The 22,271-nt window shown below is 43.4% G+C and overlaps 1 protein-coding gene across 1 annotated transcript in view; it reads left to right on the top strand.

The window, feature by feature from the left end:
* The window catches only part of ITGA9 (integrin subunit alpha 9), a 415,573-nt gene that overhangs the window by 354,672 nt on the left and 38,630 nt on the right, over positions 1-22,271 (top strand). Inside the window, exons 24-26 of the mRNA XM_030930740.1 lie at positions 14,611-14,736; positions 17,086-17,205; positions 21,858-21,959. Coding sequence (XP_030786600.1) covers positions 14,611-14,736; positions 17,086-17,205; positions 21,858-21,959 — 348 coding nt within the window. The remainder of the gene's footprint in view (positions 1-14,610; positions 14,737-17,085; positions 17,206-21,857; positions 21,960-22,271) is intronic.

Here is a 22,271-nt window from a genome sequence, read left to right as displayed (position 1 = left end):
TTAAGAAGCCCTGGTCTAAAGCATGAGACTTAAATCTCTGCTCTCCCATTTTGTTGTCTGTAAAATGGTGATGACAGTCCTCACCACGAGAGGCTGTTGTGGGGATATTTTTATCCACATGCTCATTCTTTGAACAAATACTTTGCACCCAGCATATGCTAAGCACCTACTGCAGAGGGGAAAACAGACAAAAAGTAATTTCCAGCCCTCATGTAGCTTACATTCTGGTGGGGAAAGATAATAATAAGTAAAGCATATAGTTTATTACGTGATGGTGAATGCTATGGAGAAAAATTTAAAAAGCAAGAGAATAGGGATTGGGAAACGTTGTAATTTTAAATGCAGTGGTCAGGGGCAGTTTCACGGAGACCTTTATTCAGAAGTTGCAGGGACCAAAGCTATCTTACAGGAGTCTGCAATGAGATCTTCTTTGCCCATGAAGTCCTTGCCAAGTCTGTGTCTTTCCTGAGAATTCTCTCCCCCTTGATTTTAGCCTATTTGATTTCTGACCTTTGAAATGCCAGCCCCTATGCTGCCCTTGTGTGGGATTCCGACTGGACATCCAGAAGCCTCCGTGTGTGTTCTCATTAGCTTTCACTCTGGGGGAGTTTTCTGCCACAATGTGAATCACTTATTTTGCTGGCAACAGCAGTTGACAGTGATACTGATTTTTAAAGCCTGCACATTTCACATCAGAAAAGTCCTGGATTTTATGACTTAGCTATGCTTGCACGATAATTGCAACAAGAAGTCTCCCCTGCAGCCAGCTTATTGGAGCTGAGACTTGTATAAGAGCCAGACCTGGCACTTTAAACAACCCAGCAAATCACCCAAAACAAAACTGAACAATGCACATTTTATCTCTGCTGCTCTTCACCATCGTGAACACATGCCTCTTTTTTTCCCCTCCTTCACCCTCAATTTTTTTTTTTTTTTTGGTAGAAAGTCAAGGGCTGACTGTACCAAGCCAGCTTTCTGGGTGAGAGGTTCCTTCTAGCAAGGATTAGAAACCTCTCTCATGTAGGAACAGGTGGATTTGGGGGACTATATGATCCAACCTTCTACCTTTGGACAAAATACAATCAAGACGTCTCCCCAGTACAACAGGACCACTTTTCCAGCAAGTTCTCTTTGTTAAGCCATTCTGGTATCCCTCAAATCCCTTGTTATGACTATCCACAATTCTCCATGCCCCATGACCTTTCCTTAGTAAAATGAAAAACAGTTGCCTAGTTCCCTCTTATAGAGAAGTTGAGCTATGACCTTGACTTCCCCCTTCTCTTCCAAAAAAGTTTACAATTCCTTTAAGTTTCTTTCCCATCCTAGAGTGTCCTCTTTGCTCTCTCCATATTCTCCAAATAAAAATTCAAAACTGGCAGCAAATCCCATGCCTCTTCATCCAACCCCTCCTCATCACGAATCATTATCACTCAAGCAGTAAGGACCTGGTTTACCATCTGAGAACTTTAGCCCTAATAATTCTCTACGCCAACTTCTAGTTCTAATAATTTATCTGTATAATGCTTAGAAACACTCCTGAGATTCTCAGTAAAAAAAAAAGTTAAGGTAATCTTAATGGCCAAAGCCATGAGGTCCAAAACCCCGCGTTCCCTCCCACCCACCTTTCCAGGCCATTTTCTCCAATGTCCCCTCGCCCCTGACCTTGTCTTCCAGCCTCCCTGGACTATGAAGGCCGCTGAAGGCTCTCACTATGCACTTCCCTGGGCCCCCTGCCCTTGCTAGTGGCTTCTCCTCCCCTCTGGCTGTGGAAAGCTCACTCATTCTTCAAGACCCAGTTCATATGTCCTCTCTGTCAAGCCTTACCAGATGCCTTCGCAGGTGGTCCTGCCTCAAGGCCTTTGCACCTGCCTCTGCTGAGAACACTGTTCCTTCCAATCTTTACATAGCTGGCTCCTTCTCATTATGCAGATCTGAGCCCAGAGTTCAGTTTCTCAATGAGTCTTCCCTGAGCACTTTACCTAAAATTGCAAACCCGCATTACGCTGTGTCCCATTTGTATGTTGTTTTCTTCGTAGCACTCGTCACTATGTGAAATTACTCTTTTATCGTCAGTCTTCTTCCACGAGATTAAAAACACCATGAGAGTAAAGGGTAAGGTCCTTATTCTCTGTGTATCTCCAACATTTGGTGCCAAGACCATAGTGAGTGCTCACATAAACGAAAGAAATGGCTGCTTCCACTCTGTTAGTGGCATCTTCAGACGCACAGTCACCCCTTGTATCTCCTGGGGATTGGCTTCAGGACATTCCCCCATCTCTACTTGAGATCCCCCAGTAGGAATATTTTGACGAATTCCTTTAACCCGTGGCAGAGGTTGCCTTAATTTCAATGTGAGAATAGGAAGGTGAAATTTTGAAATAAGAGATTGAATTACTTATCAGAAATGAAGGCTTCTTAGAGCAAATTTCAACCCTACAAGCTGTGGTCAGGGATGTGCATACATATTTCCTTCCCCCTCAGTTTCTCTCTCTCACACAGACACTGCTGATCTCAGTAATGGCCCTAAACTTTCTATTGTTTTTCTTTTGCACTTTCTTCTTTCTGCACATGTATGAATGCAAGTTGAATAGTCAAGTTCCTGAAATGGGTCAGGATTAGGTTTGCCTTAAATCTTTTTCTTAACAGAAGCCAAACACTTCAAAGAAGAGAGATGGCTGATTGAATTCTGGAACAAGAGTTACGTTCCTAGGCTGTTGGTTAATTTGAGCTTGGCTAGAGGGAGAAAGCGTGTGTGTTTCTGTGCACAAGTTACACTCAACACACACCCTCTGGAAGGTGGGGGTAAGCTTCAGCCCTGGCTGTCCATACACAGTGTGGTTCAGAGGCTGCCCTTTAACCTGTGTGGCCAGAGAGAATAAATCAAGCCCACAGTGCTGTCTCCCTGCTGACTGAAGGCGCCCGGCCTTATCAAGGAGCCCAAATGTCTTGTGCTCGCAGCTGCTGTGACATCTGGAAGCATTAATGCTTCGTTGCCAGCGTGTGGGCCGGTTGAATGCCGATGTGTAGGTGCCTGGTGTTCTCTGGTCTGCTACATGAATAGGCGTTAAAAGTTGGTGATGAGGAGTTTGCTTGCGTTCATTCCTTAAAAGCAACATGACACAGAGCCCTGCCGTGGCAGGAGTGATGGGTTGTTACCAAAGTCGGTAACAGGAAGTCTCACTGAGGATAAACAGAGCTCATCAGTCATTGCTGAGAAGCACATGGTTCTCATTTAACCTTCCAAGGACTAATTGTGTGTGCTTCGGAAGCACAAAAACAGGAAAACACTTTTCTGACATACACCCCAAGTTTCTTCAGACCAAAAGAAACTGCCTCAACATTGTTAGATGCTGAGAAGTAATGATCTCCCCAGTTGTCAGGGAGCCAACCTCACTTACTTCTCCTTAATCTAAACTTATGACCTAAAGCGTATTTCAGGCCTCCCATGAAGTCCTTGAAACTTGAGACTTAATGAATGACACCGAGGTTTCACTTTTCACTGCTCTGGTGTATGTACTCTCAGAAACGTAGGGGAAGAGGTTAGACAGATGGTGATGCAGGAATCATGGCATCCAGCAAATGAGTGTGATTTACCCTTTGATAAAAGGGAACTAATAAAGCAATATATGCAGGAAATGCAGAAACAACCCAGTGAATCAATAGGTGTGCTGCTTTGGCCTTTAAGGGAAGATGGGTCTGAGCTTCGTTCTTTACCTTAAGATGGGTCCAAGAGCTGGAACCAGAATTTAAACAAGCAGATACAATTCCAAGGACCATGTTGTGTCTCATATGGGGGCTACTGACTCATTTATTACCCAAATCAACAGACCATTCTGCTTCCAAAATATTTCATTATCTGTGGAAGGAAAACATTTTTGGTATGCATGTCAAGTGCTCAGATAACATATTTATGTATCGCTTTTTCATTTAAGAGAATCTGACCACATCTGGAAATTCTTTTGTGTCACTGCTTCTCTGAGACTACTTCCCATCTGTATTGCTTTAACGCCAATAAAAGGCCATCCCCATGCCTGGGAAATGGGCTTCGTCTGGGGAACTTGTCTTTCTCTGATTACATGTAAATTAATTAAAGGCCATCCCATTTTACAGGGCAGCCTGGTGGTGGTGGCCTGCACTCTTGACTTTCCAGCATGTTGGCCTGTCAAACGCAAAGGAAGAGGGAGGAAGGGAGGATGCAGGGGCATTGTTTTAGCCAAACCATAAAGCTGATGGAAATGAAATCCTCTGGCTTTTATCATGAGAAGCAAAATTGTTGAAGAACTAATAGCAGCCTCATACAGAAGTCAAAACTGTGTAATGGATTATACTCAACCTTTCCTCTGAAACATTGGTCTGGAGGCTTTGCCCCTTTATTTTCAGTTTCAGGTTTGATCTCAGTAACACCCTGACCTTTTCAGACCCCATACCACTTTTCACAGGGATGATTGCCTTAAGGGTTGGGGAAAGGGTTAAAGAAAGCGAGTATTTTATTTAGAAGACAGTTTTCAGTTAGAAAGAGAGAAGACATCTATAGTTACTCTCTTTTCCTTTCTGTGCTTGAGTGATACTAGGTCATTCTTTAATTTCTTGCTCCTCCTGCTCCATCCCCAGCTCTGCAGGTTTGGAGTGGGCTGTTGTGTGATTTTGTTTACCCGTTTCAGTTCAAAGATAGAACTCTTTATTTGAACACTGAAGCTAGCAGGGACTGTCCAAAGCCAGAGCCTCACATTAGCCTAGCTTATGTTGTTGTGGTTATCAGACTGTTTCTCTTTTTTTGGACTTTTGTCTATTTGTATAAACACCTTGGAACCACTAGCTACACAGAGGGGAAAATGTCAGAAAGTCCGAACTTGGTGCACTAATGAACATAGTCTCTTTTCACAAAGCAAAAGAACCCATCATTCTTCAGAAGGATCTCCCGAAGAATGCCATTGAAAACTCCTCATTACTTTCAAATGGGATGATGCACGTGCAAGTAACATGAAGTTAGGCATGTTCATATTAAGGAGCAATCTAAGATCATTATCGCTGTTTCTCTGGTTTATATTAAACAGTGTCATTGCAATTGAAAAATCTGAGTAAATGAACAGAGCCTGTGAGCATTCACTGTTTGTAGGTTATCCTGAGTCTGCGTTAGTACAGGGTCTTGAAATGAATGGTGATACATGAAAGTTTTTGTCTTAGGATTCATTAATATTATCATATTTTAGTCTTTGGTCAATATGAAGAAACAATAGTAAATCATAGCAACATGATTTAACATGAGATATAATTTGAAGAGCCCTTTAAGGCTGGTAAGCAACTATGAATCATGGTTTGCATTTTTCTAGATGGATAATACGAAACTATCTTATTTATCTTTCTAGAACTAGACACCTTAGGTCAGGCTAATCAACCAGCTGGTATCATTTCTCAGTTATTATATGAGTACTATCTTTATTTCAAACCCCGAAGTCCTAAAATTAATGTCACCACAGCCATTATGGTATGTGTTCAGCCTCCTGTGCTGGAATAGAGGCTTACTGTCTTTTGATGCCTTGGTTCTCAGAGTAGGCAATGGGTAATTGAATTAGCAAAGTAGGCATTCAAAACATTCTCTGAGTTTTCAAACTCAAGGAGCGTGTGACTTCAGAGAAGCAGGCGATAAGTCAGGGGGTGGGTCATGTTTACCCCATTGCCATCAGCTGTGATTGGTGTAATACGATATGGAAAAGTGGCCCAGGGATGTAACAGAGAACATAAAGTCAATGAATAACACAGAAACGTGAGTTAACAGGAAACATATGTTATTCCAAAATGAACCTAGGTCCCCTTTAATCCAAGCCAATTCAACAAACATAGCTTTTAGATCATAGTTTTTAGGGTTTTTTTTACCCAGAAACCACATTGGGGATGACTCCAGCCGTGGCTCATGGGGAGCACTACTGTCACTGGGTTTGTTCCTCTGCTAATGTGATCTTCTGTTTTCCTTTTATTGGTGATGCACGCATTCAAGGGGCATCAAGCCATGGACAGTTTGGTGACCCTCCCTATCCTTGGAACCCCAGCCAGCTGATGAGGTTGATACTGGTAGAATGGCAAACTGGTAGAGGCATCTGTGCTTCTGCCTGTTAAAAATATACTAATAGGCCAGGCGCGGTGGCTCACACCTGTAATCCCAGCACTTTGGGAGGCCGAGGCAGACGGATCATCTGAGGTCAGGAGTTTGAGACCAGCCTGGCTAACGTGGTGAAACCCCATCTCTACTAAAAATACAAAATTAACCGGGCATGGTGGCGCACACCCATAATCCCAGCTACTCGGGAGGCTGAGGCAGGAGAATCGCTTGAATCCGGAAGGCAGAGGTTGTAGTGAGCCAAGATTGCACCATTGCACTCCAGCCTGGGCAACCAGAGCAGAACTCTGTCTAAAACAAACAAACAAACAAACAACTAATAATATCACATACCAAAGCTGCAAATTATTTTTTTAATTTTGAGTGATGTTAATCTACATAATCTAAATCATACATTCTCACACATTCTCCTGCTTCAAAGCTTTCCTTGGTTCCTCTAACCTCCTAGGTAACTACCTCCGTCCACGCCACATGTAAGACTTGTCACATCCCCTCCTCCATGTCCAGGCCCATCTCCCCTGCCTCGGTTCTGGCCACCGCTACCCAGCATTCATTCAGTCCCTGACCTGTATTGAACTCCTCGGCTCTCTAGACTCAGGTCTCAAGTTTGCCCCTCTATGCTTTTGCACATGCTGTTCTCTTCCTGGAATTCCTTTCTCCCTGCTCCCTTTACCCTTGAGAAGTTTTCTTTATCCTTTGAGATCCACCTGCAATGCCACCTCCTCTGAGTCAGATCATGAGAGGGGCTGACTGCCTGGTAGAGGGAGAAATTTGTAGACAAGATTTATAATCTCATTAGGAGCTGTGCTCTGACGGGCTGTGAATGGATAAACAGTGAGGTGGTGGTCAGGGCCTGTTTGGGCTTCAGTATGTGGAATAGCGACTATGCAGCCTGGTGCAAGGAAGATGGAGTGGGACAGAGCATCCTGGCGGGGACTTTGGAGATGTGCTTCTCAGACATGACAGGTTACTTAACCTCTCTGGGCCTCAGTTTCCTCATCTGTAAAAAGGGGTGGAAATTGAGGAGACCAGAAGTTAAAGCTTACCTGTCACATCTCGGATAAATGTCTCTGTGTTGCTATTCTAGCTGGTTGAACCTCAAAAATGTCCCAATTGAGACAATAAATTGTATGGTCACCCTCCTCAGAGTAGTACCCTCCACACATGGGTGCCGTAAGGATTCAGCATATGCCGTTCTCTTAGAACAGCGCCTAATGTTAGTATTATTTCCATTGATATCTGAACTCAGTGTAGAGATGGGACCATAAGCAGTTTCCCAGGGTGATGTGCTTGGAGCATGGCACTTAGAGGAAAGATCAGAGGACTTTTCTACCTCTTCAGTGTTCAGACCCAGGCAGAGGGAATGTGTTTGGCTGCTCTCTTCTGGGCCCTGTTGAGGGAAACCTGTGTCCTCTCTCTTGCTCTGAGTCAACAGACAACTCTTAGAAGTGCCTGATTGAGTTCCCTCTCCCGAGCCTACAACATAGAAATGCCCTGTTTCCTCCAAGCCCTTTATCAGACCACCTCAGCCTGGGGAGTAAAAGCTGTTGACTTCCCTTCTCCACCTGGGATCAGATGACAACAACGTTTGAAACAAAGGATCTGCTGTCTTTCTTAGTATCACACCTATGGAATCAGCCCTGATTCACACTTCAAACCCAGTACTTCATGAAGCGAGGTCTTGCCAGATCCCCTAGAGTGAACAGGGGACACTTTATCCTCTCAGAGGCCCGGCACCACGGTGGCTTCTGACCATGACAGCTCCCTTGACTGAGGCTGACCCAGACTCTGCCACCAAGTGATGGTCACTCCTTGGACTCCCGCAGCCAGGGTTCCTGACAGTTTCCCCAGTCACCATGGTTTCAGTTTGCACAATGTCCTCTTTGGGGTTAGGAGGAGGGCAGATGCCAAAAGAAAACCCTCAGTACCAGCCTTGGTAGAATACAGTGTTTTCACCATGTCCTGCATCCTCCTGTCCTTGTTTGGGTGCCTGGTGAAGTCCTTTTGTTCAAATTCTAATAGCCATGGACCTCTGCCAGCTCCCAGAGGCCCTGAGAGATAAGCAGCCATGTCATGAGAAGCATTTGGACTCCGATAGCCTGGGAAATAAATGAGGAGTGAGTGGGCAGAGAAGAGCAAGGGGGCGATGGCCACAGAGTCCTTGGCCAGCCAAGGAAATGACATTGTTGGTCATTGGCCGAGGATGCTTGGGTTGTCTGCAACACACAAAAAAGCATCATATCCCCTTGACTTTGAGCAAAGAGGGCAGTTAAAACCGAGTTGTAGGGGATGGATCGTCAGTAATTGTTTATCTGTGTGATGAGATAAGGTAGCCCCCTGCTGTAATGAAAATGCACAGACAGTTCATGAAGTGAGGAATTAGCAATTGAGGACAACCTGAGTGACTACACAGGCCAACATCCTCATGGGTACATGAGGAAACTGAGGCCCTGGAGACCCAAACTGGCACAGCTGTTAGCAGGCAGAGCTAGGGCTGAAGCCAAGACTGTTGAGTATTCATCAAGAGCGTCTGTACCACAGAACTCCTTCACTGGGGCCCGGACGTGACCTCGGACAAGTCACTGAACTCGGGGACCTCTGTTTCCTTATCTGTCAGCTGAGGCCACAAGGACTGCATGATCTCGCAGCTGCCTTCCAGAAACAACATTCCAGAATGCTCTGTTCCCCCTTCTAGCCCAAGAGGCCGTACAGAATAGGCCTCTTCTCAGTCAGCAGGCACTTTTATCTCCCATGGTCTAAGCAGGAGTCATTTTTTTTTTTTGCCACAGTGGTGGAAATGGGTCAGGCTGGAGAATGCTGAGGTTTCCAGGCTAGTGGTTTCTTCCTCTGACCACAGTAAGAGGAGAGGAAGCTTTCCGTCCACCTCTACTCCTCTGTGACTCCTGCCCCAGCCCCATCCAGCTTCCACCTAAGAGGTAGTGCAGGAAAGCGGTGACAAGCAGATGTCTGCATCTGTGTGATGTGTGTCCCAGCCTAGTTCTGTGGCCTGCTACCTGGGGGACCTCTGGTGGTCATTGGGCCTCCTGTTGCCTCTCAGTTTGCCTCCATCTATAAAATGGGGACAGTAGGCTGGGTGCAGTGGCTCACACCTGTAATCTCAACACTTTGGGAGGCTGAGGCAGGTGAATCCCCTGAGGTCAGGAGTTCAAGACCAGCCTGACCAATATGGTGAAACCCCATCTCTACTAAAAATACAAAAAAAACTTAGCCAGGCATGGTGGCATGCGCCTGTAATTCCAGCTACTTGGGAGGCTGAGACAGGAGAATTACTTGAACCCAGGAGGCAGAGGTTTCAGTGAGCTGAGATCGTAGCACTGCACTCCAGCCTGGGTAACAGAGCAAGACTCCATCTTAAGAAAAAAAAAAAGTGGGGACAGTAATAGCACCTGCCTCAGGGGACTGCTGTGAGGACTGGTGTTAATGTGTGGAAAGCACTGAGAGCCTGGCGTGCAGTAAGGGCCGTGCACGTGTTAGGTACTATTGTCATGGCTGTCACATCGGTACCTGTTCAACACACGTAGAGGACCGCCGCCCCCAACCTTGATGACCCTGAGTAGGTACTGAGTTCCTGAGTTTTAGCTGAGGACTGAAGGTGTGACTGCAATAGGATTAGCTGGTCTGAATCAGACTTATGTAGCACCAGGCAACCTTCAGTCTCGTTTTGAAAGGGGACCACCCTGAACCTTCCAGAAAAACGTTGCTTTCCCCAATTGAAGTGATTCCCATGTAACCACAGTCGGAGCGCAACTGGCCAAGATTTTCATTCACCGCAGACTCAGTCCTCATTCCCTTTTCCAGATCCCACCAGGGGCAGACTAGGTGTCACATTGCATCACATCACGCCATTGCCATTACCCTGTTCACAGGCCACCCCAGAAACTCCCAGCGGGAGATGGAAACTAACTTCTGAGCTGTGACTCTGCCCCTTGGGGTTGACACTGAGGCTTGGCTGTTTCTCACTCGTTTGCCCTGCCTTTCCCAGCTCCCCACCCCTCTCTGCTGGCATCTTGTGGCCAGATGACAGCACCAGCTCTTCACACCTGAAACACATTAGCGACGCTGGCTGGGCTGGAGCTCTGCTCCCAAGCTTCCTCTCCCTGCCTGGAAGCCTGAAGCACTGATGTGCAGAGCAAGGAGGAACTCTGCTCCCACGCCTGTTTTTAATGAGGGACGGATGCATCCTGCAGGGCTCAGAGGTTCTGTTTCTCTAAACCCATACCAAACGTGTTTGGGTGGCCAGGTCTCGTAATCTCAGCAGAGGAATGTGCGTGCCACAGGACTGCAGAAAACAGTTTCCAGTGGTCTGTCAGCAGATGTCCACTCCAGAAGACAGACAGGGAATGTAGAGACCTGCAGGCTTCCGAATGAAAAAGTGATGGATATTAAGAGCACAACTACATACATTCAGATTCTCAAACACCCAATAAGCATAAATATTTTCCATCCACATGTACTATATACACCTAAATATAGGGTAAGCCTCAAATAGCATATCCCCCGTTTCCCTAATTAGGTAAATTTAACCCTCTTTTTTTTTTTTTTTTTTTTTTTGCCAACTTAATAGGAATCAGAACTATGATTGCCTTTGAGGTGGGGGGAGTGGACAGTGGGAATTGACTGGCAAGGGACTGGTGGGAACTTTTTGGAGCGATAGACAAGTTCTGTACTTTCATGGGGGTAGTAGTTACTGGGTGACATCATCCATCAAACTGCACCCTTTAGATCTGTGGATTGTAATGCCTGTAAATTTACCCCAATAAAAAGAAGTTAGGGGAAATGAATGAAATAATCAACTATCTGCTTATAATGTTTAACTTAATCATGTGGTTGAATGCTTAAAATTTTATAAGAATGATATATTAATCTATAATACTCTCCATTCTTATGTTTCACAAAATAATTTTATCCAAGTGTACATCTTCTGAGATTGCTGGATATCATTTCTAAGCCACATTTTTAGTCAGCAGTTTACGAGAATATATCATCTACAATTTGCCTAATTTATTTGAAATGCAGAACTTCTTGAATCCATGTTGGTTCTGGAATTTGATTGGCACACACCAACGCCCACTTGCGTTGTTTTCCTCATTTATCTTGCAAGTGAATATTCATGCTGCTTCCCACATCAACAGCTTACGTATTGCTTTCTAAAATGGGCTTTCCAATATTTATCGCAACTTTCAGCAGCTGAACCCAAGGAATAATTATCAAATCTTCATTAAAGCTCATTACCTGCTCCCCATTATTTCCCTCTAGTGACCTCTAAAATCATCCAGTCCCGATGTTGACTGAGATCATTTCAGGCTAGTGTGTTTTCCCCAAAGGTTGTGGTTCAAATCAAGTAATTGAGGCTGGGTGCAGTGGCTCATGCCTGTAATTCCAGGTTTTGAAAGGCCAAGGCAGACAGATTGCTTGAGCTCAGGAGTTCGAGACCAGCCTGGGTAATGTGGCAAAACTCCATCTCTACCAAAAAAAAAAAGAAAAAAAGAAACCAACAAAAAACAAAACTAAACTAAAACTAGCCGTGTGTGGTGGCATGTGCCTATAGTCCCAGCTACTCAGGAGGCGGAGGAAGGAGGATCACCCGAGCCCAGGAGGTTGAAGCTGCAGTGAGCTGGACTACTACTGTACTTCAGCCTGGGAGACAGAGACCCTGTCTCCAAAAAAAAAAAAAAAAAAAAAAAAAACTAAAGTAATTTCCAAAATATTAGACACTTTTAAAGGACAAGAAGTCCCAAACTGTGAGAAACGTTTATAGGCAACATCCTCTTTTCTAATAGTTTAACTTGAGGATATAAAACTTCATCTTATTTATTTTCAGATATATGTAGTAAATCCTGGAATGTATTCGGATCAAAGGTAAAATAGAGATCAATTTAGCAAATTTTGGTGGTCTTGTTTTATAATTCATTATTAATAGATTAGCATTGTTAGTTTATTTGTGTAGCAAAAACTGACAAATAGAATCTAATTAAACTTAAGAGCTTCTATACAGCAAAAGAAACTATCAACAGAGTAAACAGACAACCTACAGAATGGAAGAAAATATTTGCAATCTATGCATCTGACAAAGGTCTAATATCTGTCATCTATGAGGAACTTAAATTTGCAAGAATAAAGCAGCTCCATTAAAAGGAAGGCAAAGGATGTAAACAGACACTTTTCTAAAGAAAACATACCTGCAGGGTGCAGCACACCAACATGGCACATGTATACGTATGTAACAAACCTGCACATTGTGCACATGTACCCTAGAACTTAAAGTATAATAAAAATAAAATAAAATAAAAATAAAACATACCTGCAGACAACCAGCATGTGAAAAACTCGATATCACTGGTCATTACAGAAATGCAAATCAAAACCACAGTGAGATACCATCTCATACCATTCAGAACGGCTATTACTAAACAGTCAAAAATGGGCCCAGTGCAGTGGCTCACGCCTGTAATTCAAGCACTTTTGGAGGCTGAGGCGAGCAAATCACAAGGTCAGAAGATCAAGACCATCCTGGCTAACACGGTGAAACCCCAACTCTACTAAAAACACACAAAAAATTTTGCCAGGCATAGTAGCGGGCGCCTGTACTCCCAGCTACTCAGGAAGCCAAGGCAGGAGAATGACTTGAACCCAGGAGGCAGAGCTTGCAGTGGGCCGAGATCATGCCACTGCACTCCAGCCTGGGCAACAGTGCAAGACTCCATCTCAAAAAAAAAAAAAAAAAAAAAAAAAAGTCAAAAATTAACAGATGCTGGAGAGGTTTTGGAGAAAAGAGAATGCTTATACACTGTTGATGGGAGTATAAATTTGCTCAACCATTGTGGAAAGCAGTGTGGCTATTCCTCAAAGAGCTAAAAAGAGAACTGCCATTTGACCCAGCATCCCATTACTGGGTATATATACCCAAAGGAAAATTAATCATTCTACCATAAAGACACATGCACATGAATGTTCATTGCAACACTATTCACAATAGCAAAGACATGGAATCAACCTAAATACCCATCAAAGACAGATTGGATAAAGAAAATGTTGTACAGATATACCATGGAATTCTATGCAGCCATAAAAAAGAATGAGATCATGCCCTTTGCAGGAACATGGATGGAACTGGAAGCCATTATCCTTAGCAAACTAACACAGGAACAGAAAACCAAATATTGCATGATCTCAATGATAAGTGGGAGCTAAATGATGAGAACTCATGAACACAAAGAAGGGAACAACAGATACTGGGGTCTACTTGAGAGTGGAGGTTGGAAGGAGAGAGAGGAGTAACAAAAAATAACTGTTGGGTATAGACTTAGTACCTGGGTGATGAAATAATCTGTACAAAAAACCTCCATGACACAAGTTTGCCTATATAACAAACCTGCACATATACTCCCAAACGTAACATAAAAGTTAAAAAAAAAAAAACAGCAAAAAAAGTTTTTGTTCCCTACCATGAATAAAAAGTGAAACATTCTTGAACAACTGTATTTTACTCAAGGGCATTATAGATAGGGCAATTTAACAGATGCCTGTGGTTAGCCATGGGATTGTAAGCACAATCCTAAATTATGAATTACTAATTATTAATTTTCTGGTTTGACCTCACATCCTGTCCAGTCTTCAGCTACAAGCGTGTGATATGATGATGATATATAAAGAAGACTTCATTTTTTTCAACAGTTCCTCAATTTAAACATCAAAAAGAGTGCTGTTCTTAAGGAAACCATCACGAAATACTAAACACCATTGTTTTGTTTCTAATGTTGCTGTCACTCAGCACCATTGCCATTGCTGTCAGAAGCAAAATCAAATCACTCACCAAGACCTCGACGAGCATGCAGGTCCCCGTCTGGCTCAGGGCAGAGGCTGCTCAGTTAGTGTTTTGGTAGCAAAACTCTGGCTTTAGAGTTGGACCGAGAGCAGTCCTGCTTGCTGCCCATTCCCTTTCTCTAGGAGGACCTCTAAGGAGTTTTACAGCACCCTGGGGGGTTTCTAGAATGGTTGAAAACCTCTGGCAGTAGATCATCCATCAGGCTTGGTCCCAAGTTCCAGACCTGGGTTCTTGACTTCATGGCCGTTGGCCGGTGACCTAAGTTGAGTCTCATTTTCCTAAGTTGAGTCTCATTTTCCTCATTCAGACAAGGATTGCTTATAAGAATGTTCTTAAGTGTGCTTTCAAAACCATGGAGTATAAGGCTTATTTTACTCCTTAAGTCTTCCTATTTCCTAGTCAGATCTCATTTGCATGTTGTATGTCATCTCATCAATTATTGGGGGACCTAAGATCCCCATTTTCTATTATTTGGCCCCGTTGATGCTACAACTTCTGCCTTTCAGCTTTTCAGCCATTGTTCACTTCAAAATGGACAAGGAGGAAAGGTAAATTGGGGTTCTACCACTCCTGCCTCTATAATAAGGGGCTCTAGCATCATGATTCATTCTTGAGACTGACCCTCTGACAGGCCTCTTTTCATTTGCAGGTGGGCCAAGAGAAAGGAAACTGCTCTTTCCAGAAAAACCCAACTCCCTGCATCATCCCTCAAGAACAAGAAAATATCTTCCACACAATATTTGCTTTTTTCACAAAGTCTGGCAGAAAAGTCTTGGTAAGGATTTGCTTAGTGGCTGGGGTAACATGGGTGGTCCTCACTCGGAAGACACCGGTTTTCTATTTGATATTTATTATTTCCTAAATCTGGTTTTAATCAATTGACTTATAAAGGCACAGACTGTGGTTCAACTCCTAATTTGCAGTCTGAGGTTTCAATCAAAATGTTAAATTTACATTCCAAATCCTATTACCTGGGAAAGGGATAAATCTTTGCAACCCACCAAGCACAAAGTAAAATGTTTCTTCGACTAGTATGAGTCTAAGCAAGAGTGATTATTCATGTGCAAACGTTTTGGGAAACTGTTTGATAGTATCTACTAAAACAAAACATATATGTATCCTGTGACACAGCCATTCTACTCTTGAGTATATCCCCAAGAAAAATGAGTACTTGTGCCCCCCAGAGAAGACATGAACAAGAATGCTCACAGAAATGTTAAAATAGGTGAAAGCTGAGAACAATGCAAATATCCATCAACAGGAGAATAAGTAAGCAATTGTGGTATAACCATACACTGGAATATTACACAGTAATGAAAAATTGCTACTGCTATGTTCATGATATTGAGTGGAAGAAGCTAGAGACAAAAGCCACATATTGTAATATTTCACTTATACAAAGTTCAGAAATAGCAAAAACTAATCATGGTGATAGAGGTCAGGAAAGTGGTTACTTTCAGAGGAATATGGATGGGATGGAGCATGAGGGAGCCTGCTTAGATGCTGGAAATGTCGTACACCCTAATCAGGGTGGTGGTCCTCCAGGTATAAACACATGTAAAAATTTATAAAGACAGGCCAGGCATGGTGGCTCACACCTGTAATCGCAGAACTTTGGGAGGCTGAGGGGGTGGATCACCTGAGGTCAGGAGTTTGAGACCAGCCTGGCCAACATGTTGAAATCCTGTCTCTACTAAAAATACAAAAATTTGCCGGGTATGGTGGGCGCCTGTAATCCCAGCTACTCAGGAGGCTGAAGCAGGAGAATAGCTTGAATCAGGGAGGCAGAGGTTGCAGTTAGCCAAGATAGTGCCACTGTACTCCAGCCTGGGTGACAGAGCAAGACTCCGTCTCAAAAAAAAAAAAAAAAAATTATAAAGACATACACTTCAGATTTGTTCTGTTTACTATATTTGTTAATACCTGCATTTTTAAAACGTGAAGGTATTGAAGATGGAATGACAGTGCTTTTCCAAAGCCTCCTTTTTATTATCTTTGGTTACATTTCTCTAAGCTCCTTATTTCAGCCCTGGCACATCTCACCTTTATCATTTCCTTTCTCATTCTTTTCTCCTGTTGAGAAGGATGACTGCCACTTGAAAGGTTGGGATTTTTTCTTTTTACTAACATAGCGAGGATGATACATTTATTGCTTAAAGCCCTTAGATTGTTAGATGTAGTGATACCTAGTGATTTTATAGTTATGACTCTGGCTGAAAATTTTGCCCTATAGATGAAACATCATCAAGGTATGTATATGCATTTCGGAACCTATCATATAAAAAAGAAAACTTTTGTACCTTAAATTTGGGATTTATGTTTTTGGTTGTTTGTTTGTTTGTTTGTTTGTTTTGAGATGGAGTCTTGCTCTGTCGTCCAGACTGGAGTGCAGTGGCGTGATCTTGGCTCACTGCAGTCTCCACCTCTAGGGTTCATGCAATTCTCCTGTTTGAGCCTCTCCAGTAGCTGGGACCCGCCACCACTCCTGGCTAATTTTTGTATTTTTAGTAGAGACAGGGTTTCACCATTGGCCAAAATGGTCTTGAACTCCTAATCTCAGGTGACTCCCCTACCTCAGCCTCCCAAAGTGCTGGGATTACAAGAATAAGCCACCACGCCCAGCCGGATTTACGTCTCTATTGTAACTTTTGTGTTTCCTTGAGCAAGAGTCACGCGACTTCTTAGCCCTCTCATTTACCCTACCTGATAAATAGGCATGAAAGTATATTTGCACAGGTGGAAATCACACAATGTAGGAAACGTGTCTGTGTTCAAAACTCATAAGAATGCTTTCAGAATGCAAAATTTAAGTGTGTGGTTTTAAAAAATACATATATATATATATATATTTCTCTTTGTGAATTCATCCAATTCTTGGTAGGATTAACTAGTGAGCTGTTTTCTCCCAGTTGCTTGACTTAAAGGCCTGCTCTGGTTCCTACCGGGTGGGAAATCCCTTGAATGCCCTCTGGTGGCAAGAAAAAATGATTGCATCTTCTTATGGATTTCCTCTGCCTGAAATTGCCTCAGTCACCAAGTTCATGGAGCCCACTACTCTATAAATTGTTGTGGATTTGTCTTTGTTCTTAATTCCATTGGAAATTTTTCTGACTTTTCTTCTCAGGACTGTGAAAAACCAGGAATTTCTTGCCTAACAGCACACTGTAACTTTAGTGCTCTTGCTAAAGAAGAAAGTCGTACTATAGACATTTACATGCTGCTGAACACAGAAATACTGAAAAAGGTAAGCCCTAAGGAACCGCACTTGAAGGATAAATTTAGAAGCATTTGAATTGTTGACATCTGATTTTGGGGAAAAAAAGGAAAATATTTGATTTGGTGTCCTCATGACACTCCGGCTGCCCCCCCTTTTGGCTGTCTACAAGAGACTCTGTATTTATTTTTATGTACTTCGGGGATACAAGTGCAGATTTCTTACATGAATATATTGTGTCGTGGTGAAATCTGGGCTTTTAGTGTACCCATCACCTGAATAGTGAACATGGTACCCAATAGGTAACTTTTCAACCTTCACCCCCTTCCCACATTTTGGAGTCTCCAATGTCTATTAATTCTACTGTTTATGCCTATGGGTACCCATTACTTAGCTCCCACTTATAAGGGACAACATGCAGTATTTGACTATTTTTGAGTTATTTCTATTAGGGTAATGAACTCCATTTCTATCCATGTTGCTGCAAAAGACATAATTTAATTTAATTCTTTGTTATGGCTGAGTAGCATTCCATAGTGTGTGTGTATATATATACACATTTTCTATAACCAGTCATCCATTGATGGACACTTAAGTTGATTCCCTATCTTTGCTATTGTGAATAGTGCTGCAATAAACTTACCAGTGCAGGTATTTTTTTATACAATATTTCTTTCCCTTTGGGTATATACCCATTAGTGTGATTGCTGGATGGAATGGCAGTTCTATTTTTAGTTCTTTGAGAAATCTCCATACTGCTTTTTTGATTGTACTAATTGACCTTCCCATTAACAGTGTATAAGTGTTCCCTTTTCTTTGCATCCTCACTAACATCTGTTGTTGTTGTTGTTGTTGTTTAACTGTTTAGTAATAGTCTGGCTGCCCCTTTTGAAACTTTTCCAGCAAGTGCCATTGGTAATTCTGCTGGTAGACAATGCCAGGGTAAAATACCAGACCCTTGCTACTCAAAGTGTGGTCTGAGGACCAGCAGCATCAGCATCACCTGAGAGTTTGTTAGAAATGCAGAATCCTGGGCTCCACCGCAGACTTAATAAATCAGCATCTTCATTTTAATACATTCCCCATGGATTTTGTTTGCACATTTAAGTTTCTCATGCTTTAGCTTGCATCAGAATCACCTGGAGATCTTGTTCAAACACAGATTCCTTTGGGGTGGAGTCTGAGGCTCTCCAGTTGCCACAAGCACCCAGGTGATGCCAGTCCTGCAGGTCTAGGGACCTCGCTCTGGATGAAGGTGGACTAACCTTTTCTGTAAAGGGCCAGTAGTAAATATTTCAGGCTTTGCAGGCCCTACAGACTCTTGCAACTGTTCAGCTCTGCCATTGTATTGTGAAAGCAGCCATAAACAAATGAATGGGCACGGCTGTGATCTAGTAAAACTTTATAAAAACAGGCAGAGGGCCAGATTTGACTCATGAGTCCTAGTTTAAATGACACTTTGTTTTAGTCCAACTTTTGAACTTCAGGTCACTTTGCTATTATGAGTATGTCACAGGTGGTTCATTAAAAAACACCTCAACCAGTGCATTGGTGGCTCTTGAAGAATCATACAAATTTCCTATGATTTATTTTAAGATGAGAGCTGCTGAGAGGCCACTTCCAACAAGATGCTGTAAAAATAATTACATGTGAAGATAAAACTAAATATGCATGTTAGTCACAGAGATTCCAATTATTTTTCTTTAGAAAGACTAACTGTGTTAATCTGTACAAACCTATCCGCGTGTGAATGAATAGCCTTAGAAAAGTCATTCTGTGGAACAGGCACAGAGGTAACACACTGACCTGAGAGGATGCAGGCATCAGGGGATGTTTTTCCATTTTAATCTGTAGCTGTTACAGCCCTCACACACCCTAAGAGAGCTGTGCATAGTTCTGGTTTCTCTGGTTTGCTCTGGAGGGAAACTGGTTTGGGGTAAGTTGGACTCACACCGCAGAGCTTTCTTCTCCCTTTGTACCTCTCCCTTTATAAAGGACAGTGTTGGAGGACCAGGCATGACTTAGCACACCACTGGCCATCCTCTGATTCCAGAGGGAGCCTGGAAACCCCACATCTAGGGAAGTACCTTCCTGAAATGTGTCTCCAGGCCAGGCTGGAGGGCTATGCCTCTGCATACTTACCTGTCCCATTTGTATTCTTCACAAATGGTGTTGCAGACAGTTTTATTGCCTGTGCGATACTTGCCACTATCCACAGAGCCCTGGTGACAGCACTGGTGGCTGTAAGCCACTCTGATGTTTCCTTTATCCTCAACCCAGATGGCCGCTGCTTGCACTTCAGTTGTTTGCACTTAACCATGCACAGCTCTGCAGCCTGGTTCTTCTGCACTTCTATCCCGGTAGCTGGTGGTGACCCTTTGCCAAGGAACATGTCCCAGTGACTATTGTCCCCATGGGCCAGCCAGGCCAGTAGAGCCCCAGGCAAGAGAACTGAAAGCTGTAGGGTATCATATGAAGCCTTCAAGGCTCATTCTCCATGTGCCCTTTCAGCAGAAACCAGGAGCATTTCCAGGTGCAAAGAAAAGCTTAGAACAAAGTTGACCTGGAAGCCAGATGGGGCCCCAGCTGCTGCTGGAGCTTCAGTCACCCCAAAGCCCGCTACAGCCTCCCTTGGGGAGTTGAGCCCGCATGGCTCCAGGCCTCCTGAAGGATGTGGAGCAGTGCCAGCCTTGTGGTTTGCCTGGGCCTACGGTCGTGTTTATTTTCCTTTTCACCTCAAGATCTGGCCCCAGACAAGGGAATTTGAGGTTTTACTGTTTTGACCTCAACAAGTTTTCATTTGAAATGTAGGATCTGACTTTTAAAATCACCGTAGGATTCGGATTTCTTTGGAAACATTCTTCCAGTCCGTAAGGCTTTTTCCACCGATTCTCCAACCATGGGGGCCCATCCTGTGCCAGACTCCTTGTCTGCTTGGCCTGTAACATTGGCAATTATTATCATCATCATCATCATCATCATCATCATCATCATCATCATCATTATCGTTATTAACATCTAAAGTTATTTTTATTTATTTTAACTTTTTTATTTAAAAAATATTTTTAGAGACAGGATCTCGCTCTGTCACCCAGATGGGAGTACAGTGGTGCAATCATAGCTCACTGCAGCCTCAAACTCCTGGGCTCAAGTGATCTTCCTGCCTCAGCTAATCCTCAGCTAGGACTGCAGGCACGTGCTACCATACCAGATGAATTTTTTTAAATTTTTTGTAGAGATAGGATGTTCCCCACGCTGATCTTGACCTCCTAGCCTCAAGTGATCCTCCCACTTCAACCTCTCAAAGTGCTGGGGTTACAGGCCTTAACCATTGTGTCTGGCCCAAGATTATTATTATTATTCCAAATTGAAAATACAGCATATCCTGACACATAAAACCCCACCTTTATAAAACTGTTAAATTGGTAAAAGATTATTTGTTGCTTAAAATTATTGCTTGCTTAAAGTGAGTTAACTGGACTAACTCTTTTGAATGACAAGCTTCCCAAAAGCATTTAAATTGTGTTTTATGGTTGTTTTAAGAAAAGAATGATAATTGATGTGTAACTCCCAAGTCACATATACAGACTGGGTTACCTGTGTGCCCCAGGAAGGTCTTTGTGGTTTCATTGGCAGAGATGAGCAAAGGGTACCCTTGGAACTGTTTTCTGTGGAGTCCTCTATCTTCCTGTTCTTTGAGAGTTTAGCCAAAGGTGGCATCAAAGTGTGAGCTCCTTGCATGACAGGCAAGCTGGGTAGATATACAACACACCTTGCCTGTGGAGTCCCTGCTGCCCCACAGGTAGAATGTTGAATGCACTAGTTCTCTGCTATCTGTTTCCACAACAGAAGCCAGGCTTCCCTTCTGCTCCACGATCAACCTGTCCCACTGGCTTGAGGTTCTGGCTCCTCACCAGGCCACAGTTTTGCCAGTCCCTGTCTTCTTCCAAATTCATTCTCCATCCCTGCTTTGGCGCCATTTTCTGGTTATCTGGATCAGTGGCTTTGAATCTGAGCCCACAGGAAGGTCTCTGCCTGCCTCTGGCTGGGGGGTGATTCCTGAGTCTTAGATGTGCTCCCTTATACCCCTGCCCCTTTCTCCTTAATTTATAAGCCAGATATTTCCCCCTTCCCCATCTCTCCATCAGGCACCCTCTTTCAATGTTAAATGGTTTTGATTCCCAAACAACTTCATTTAAGAGCAAAGAAAGTTAAAAGCAACTCATATGAAGGGTTTGAGGGTTGTGGTCAAGGCAGGAAGATGCCTATAAAATGTAGATCAGATGCCTTCTGTGGAATGCCAGGCCTCAATTTGCTGTACACAATTAAGCAGTTTTATTTATCCTCAACTCTTTGTGAACATGTCAATATCAATATCCAAATATCTGACTCTTACTGCTTGGAAACCACAGCGCACAGCTTGCATGTGTTGATTACTCCATCATTTCCCAGCAAACTCCATCATTTCCCAGCATCCACCATGAGCTGCAAAGAATTCTCAAGAGAGACCCTGAAAGTCTGTGTTTATGTGGGTGCCTGGGATGGAGAGGTATCTAGTTCAATGATAAAATTTTTGTCTGGGCTACATGGAATCATGGAGTTTCAGTTCTGCCCAGTCCCTCTCAAGGCCCAGCTATTATCATAGAAAAATCTTTGAGTAAGTTGTGCTGTTTCTTCCACAGGACAGTTCATCTGTCATCCAGTTCATGTCCCGCGCCAAGGTGAAGGTGGATCCTGCCCTAAGGGTGGTGGAAATAGCTCATGGGAACCCAGAAGAGGTGACGGTGAGTCAGCCACCCCAGGACAGCCCTCGTCAGAGGGCAAGGGAAGCTGGGTGACTTGGAGACCTAGAGCTGGAATTTGAGGGTCAAGACAGTCTCTAAGCCAAGATGTTGGGTTTGTGGCAAACCCGAGACTATGCCTGCCTTGGCTTCCAGGCCCCCCTGGAGAACTTCTGTGGTTTGTTCTTGTGATAGCATTGTCCTTTAGGATGCCATCATTATGTGAACGTTTCCTGCTATGATTGTATGGAAATGGTCTGGAAGTAACCCCGCCTCAACAGGGTTGGATTTCCACTGTGGAGCCAGGACTATTTA

Source organism: Rhinopithecus roxellana, chromosome 1, assembly GCF_007565055.1.
Source record: "Rhinopithecus roxellana isolate Shanxi Qingling chromosome 1, ASM756505v1, whole genome shotgun sequence".
In the NCBI taxonomy this organism is placed as follows: domain Eukaryota; kingdom Metazoa; phylum Chordata; class Mammalia; order Primates; family Cercopithecidae; genus Rhinopithecus; species Rhinopithecus roxellana.
The sequence above is the reverse complement of the archived record's forward strand: the minus strand, read 5'-3'. Positions and strand labels throughout refer to the sequence as shown.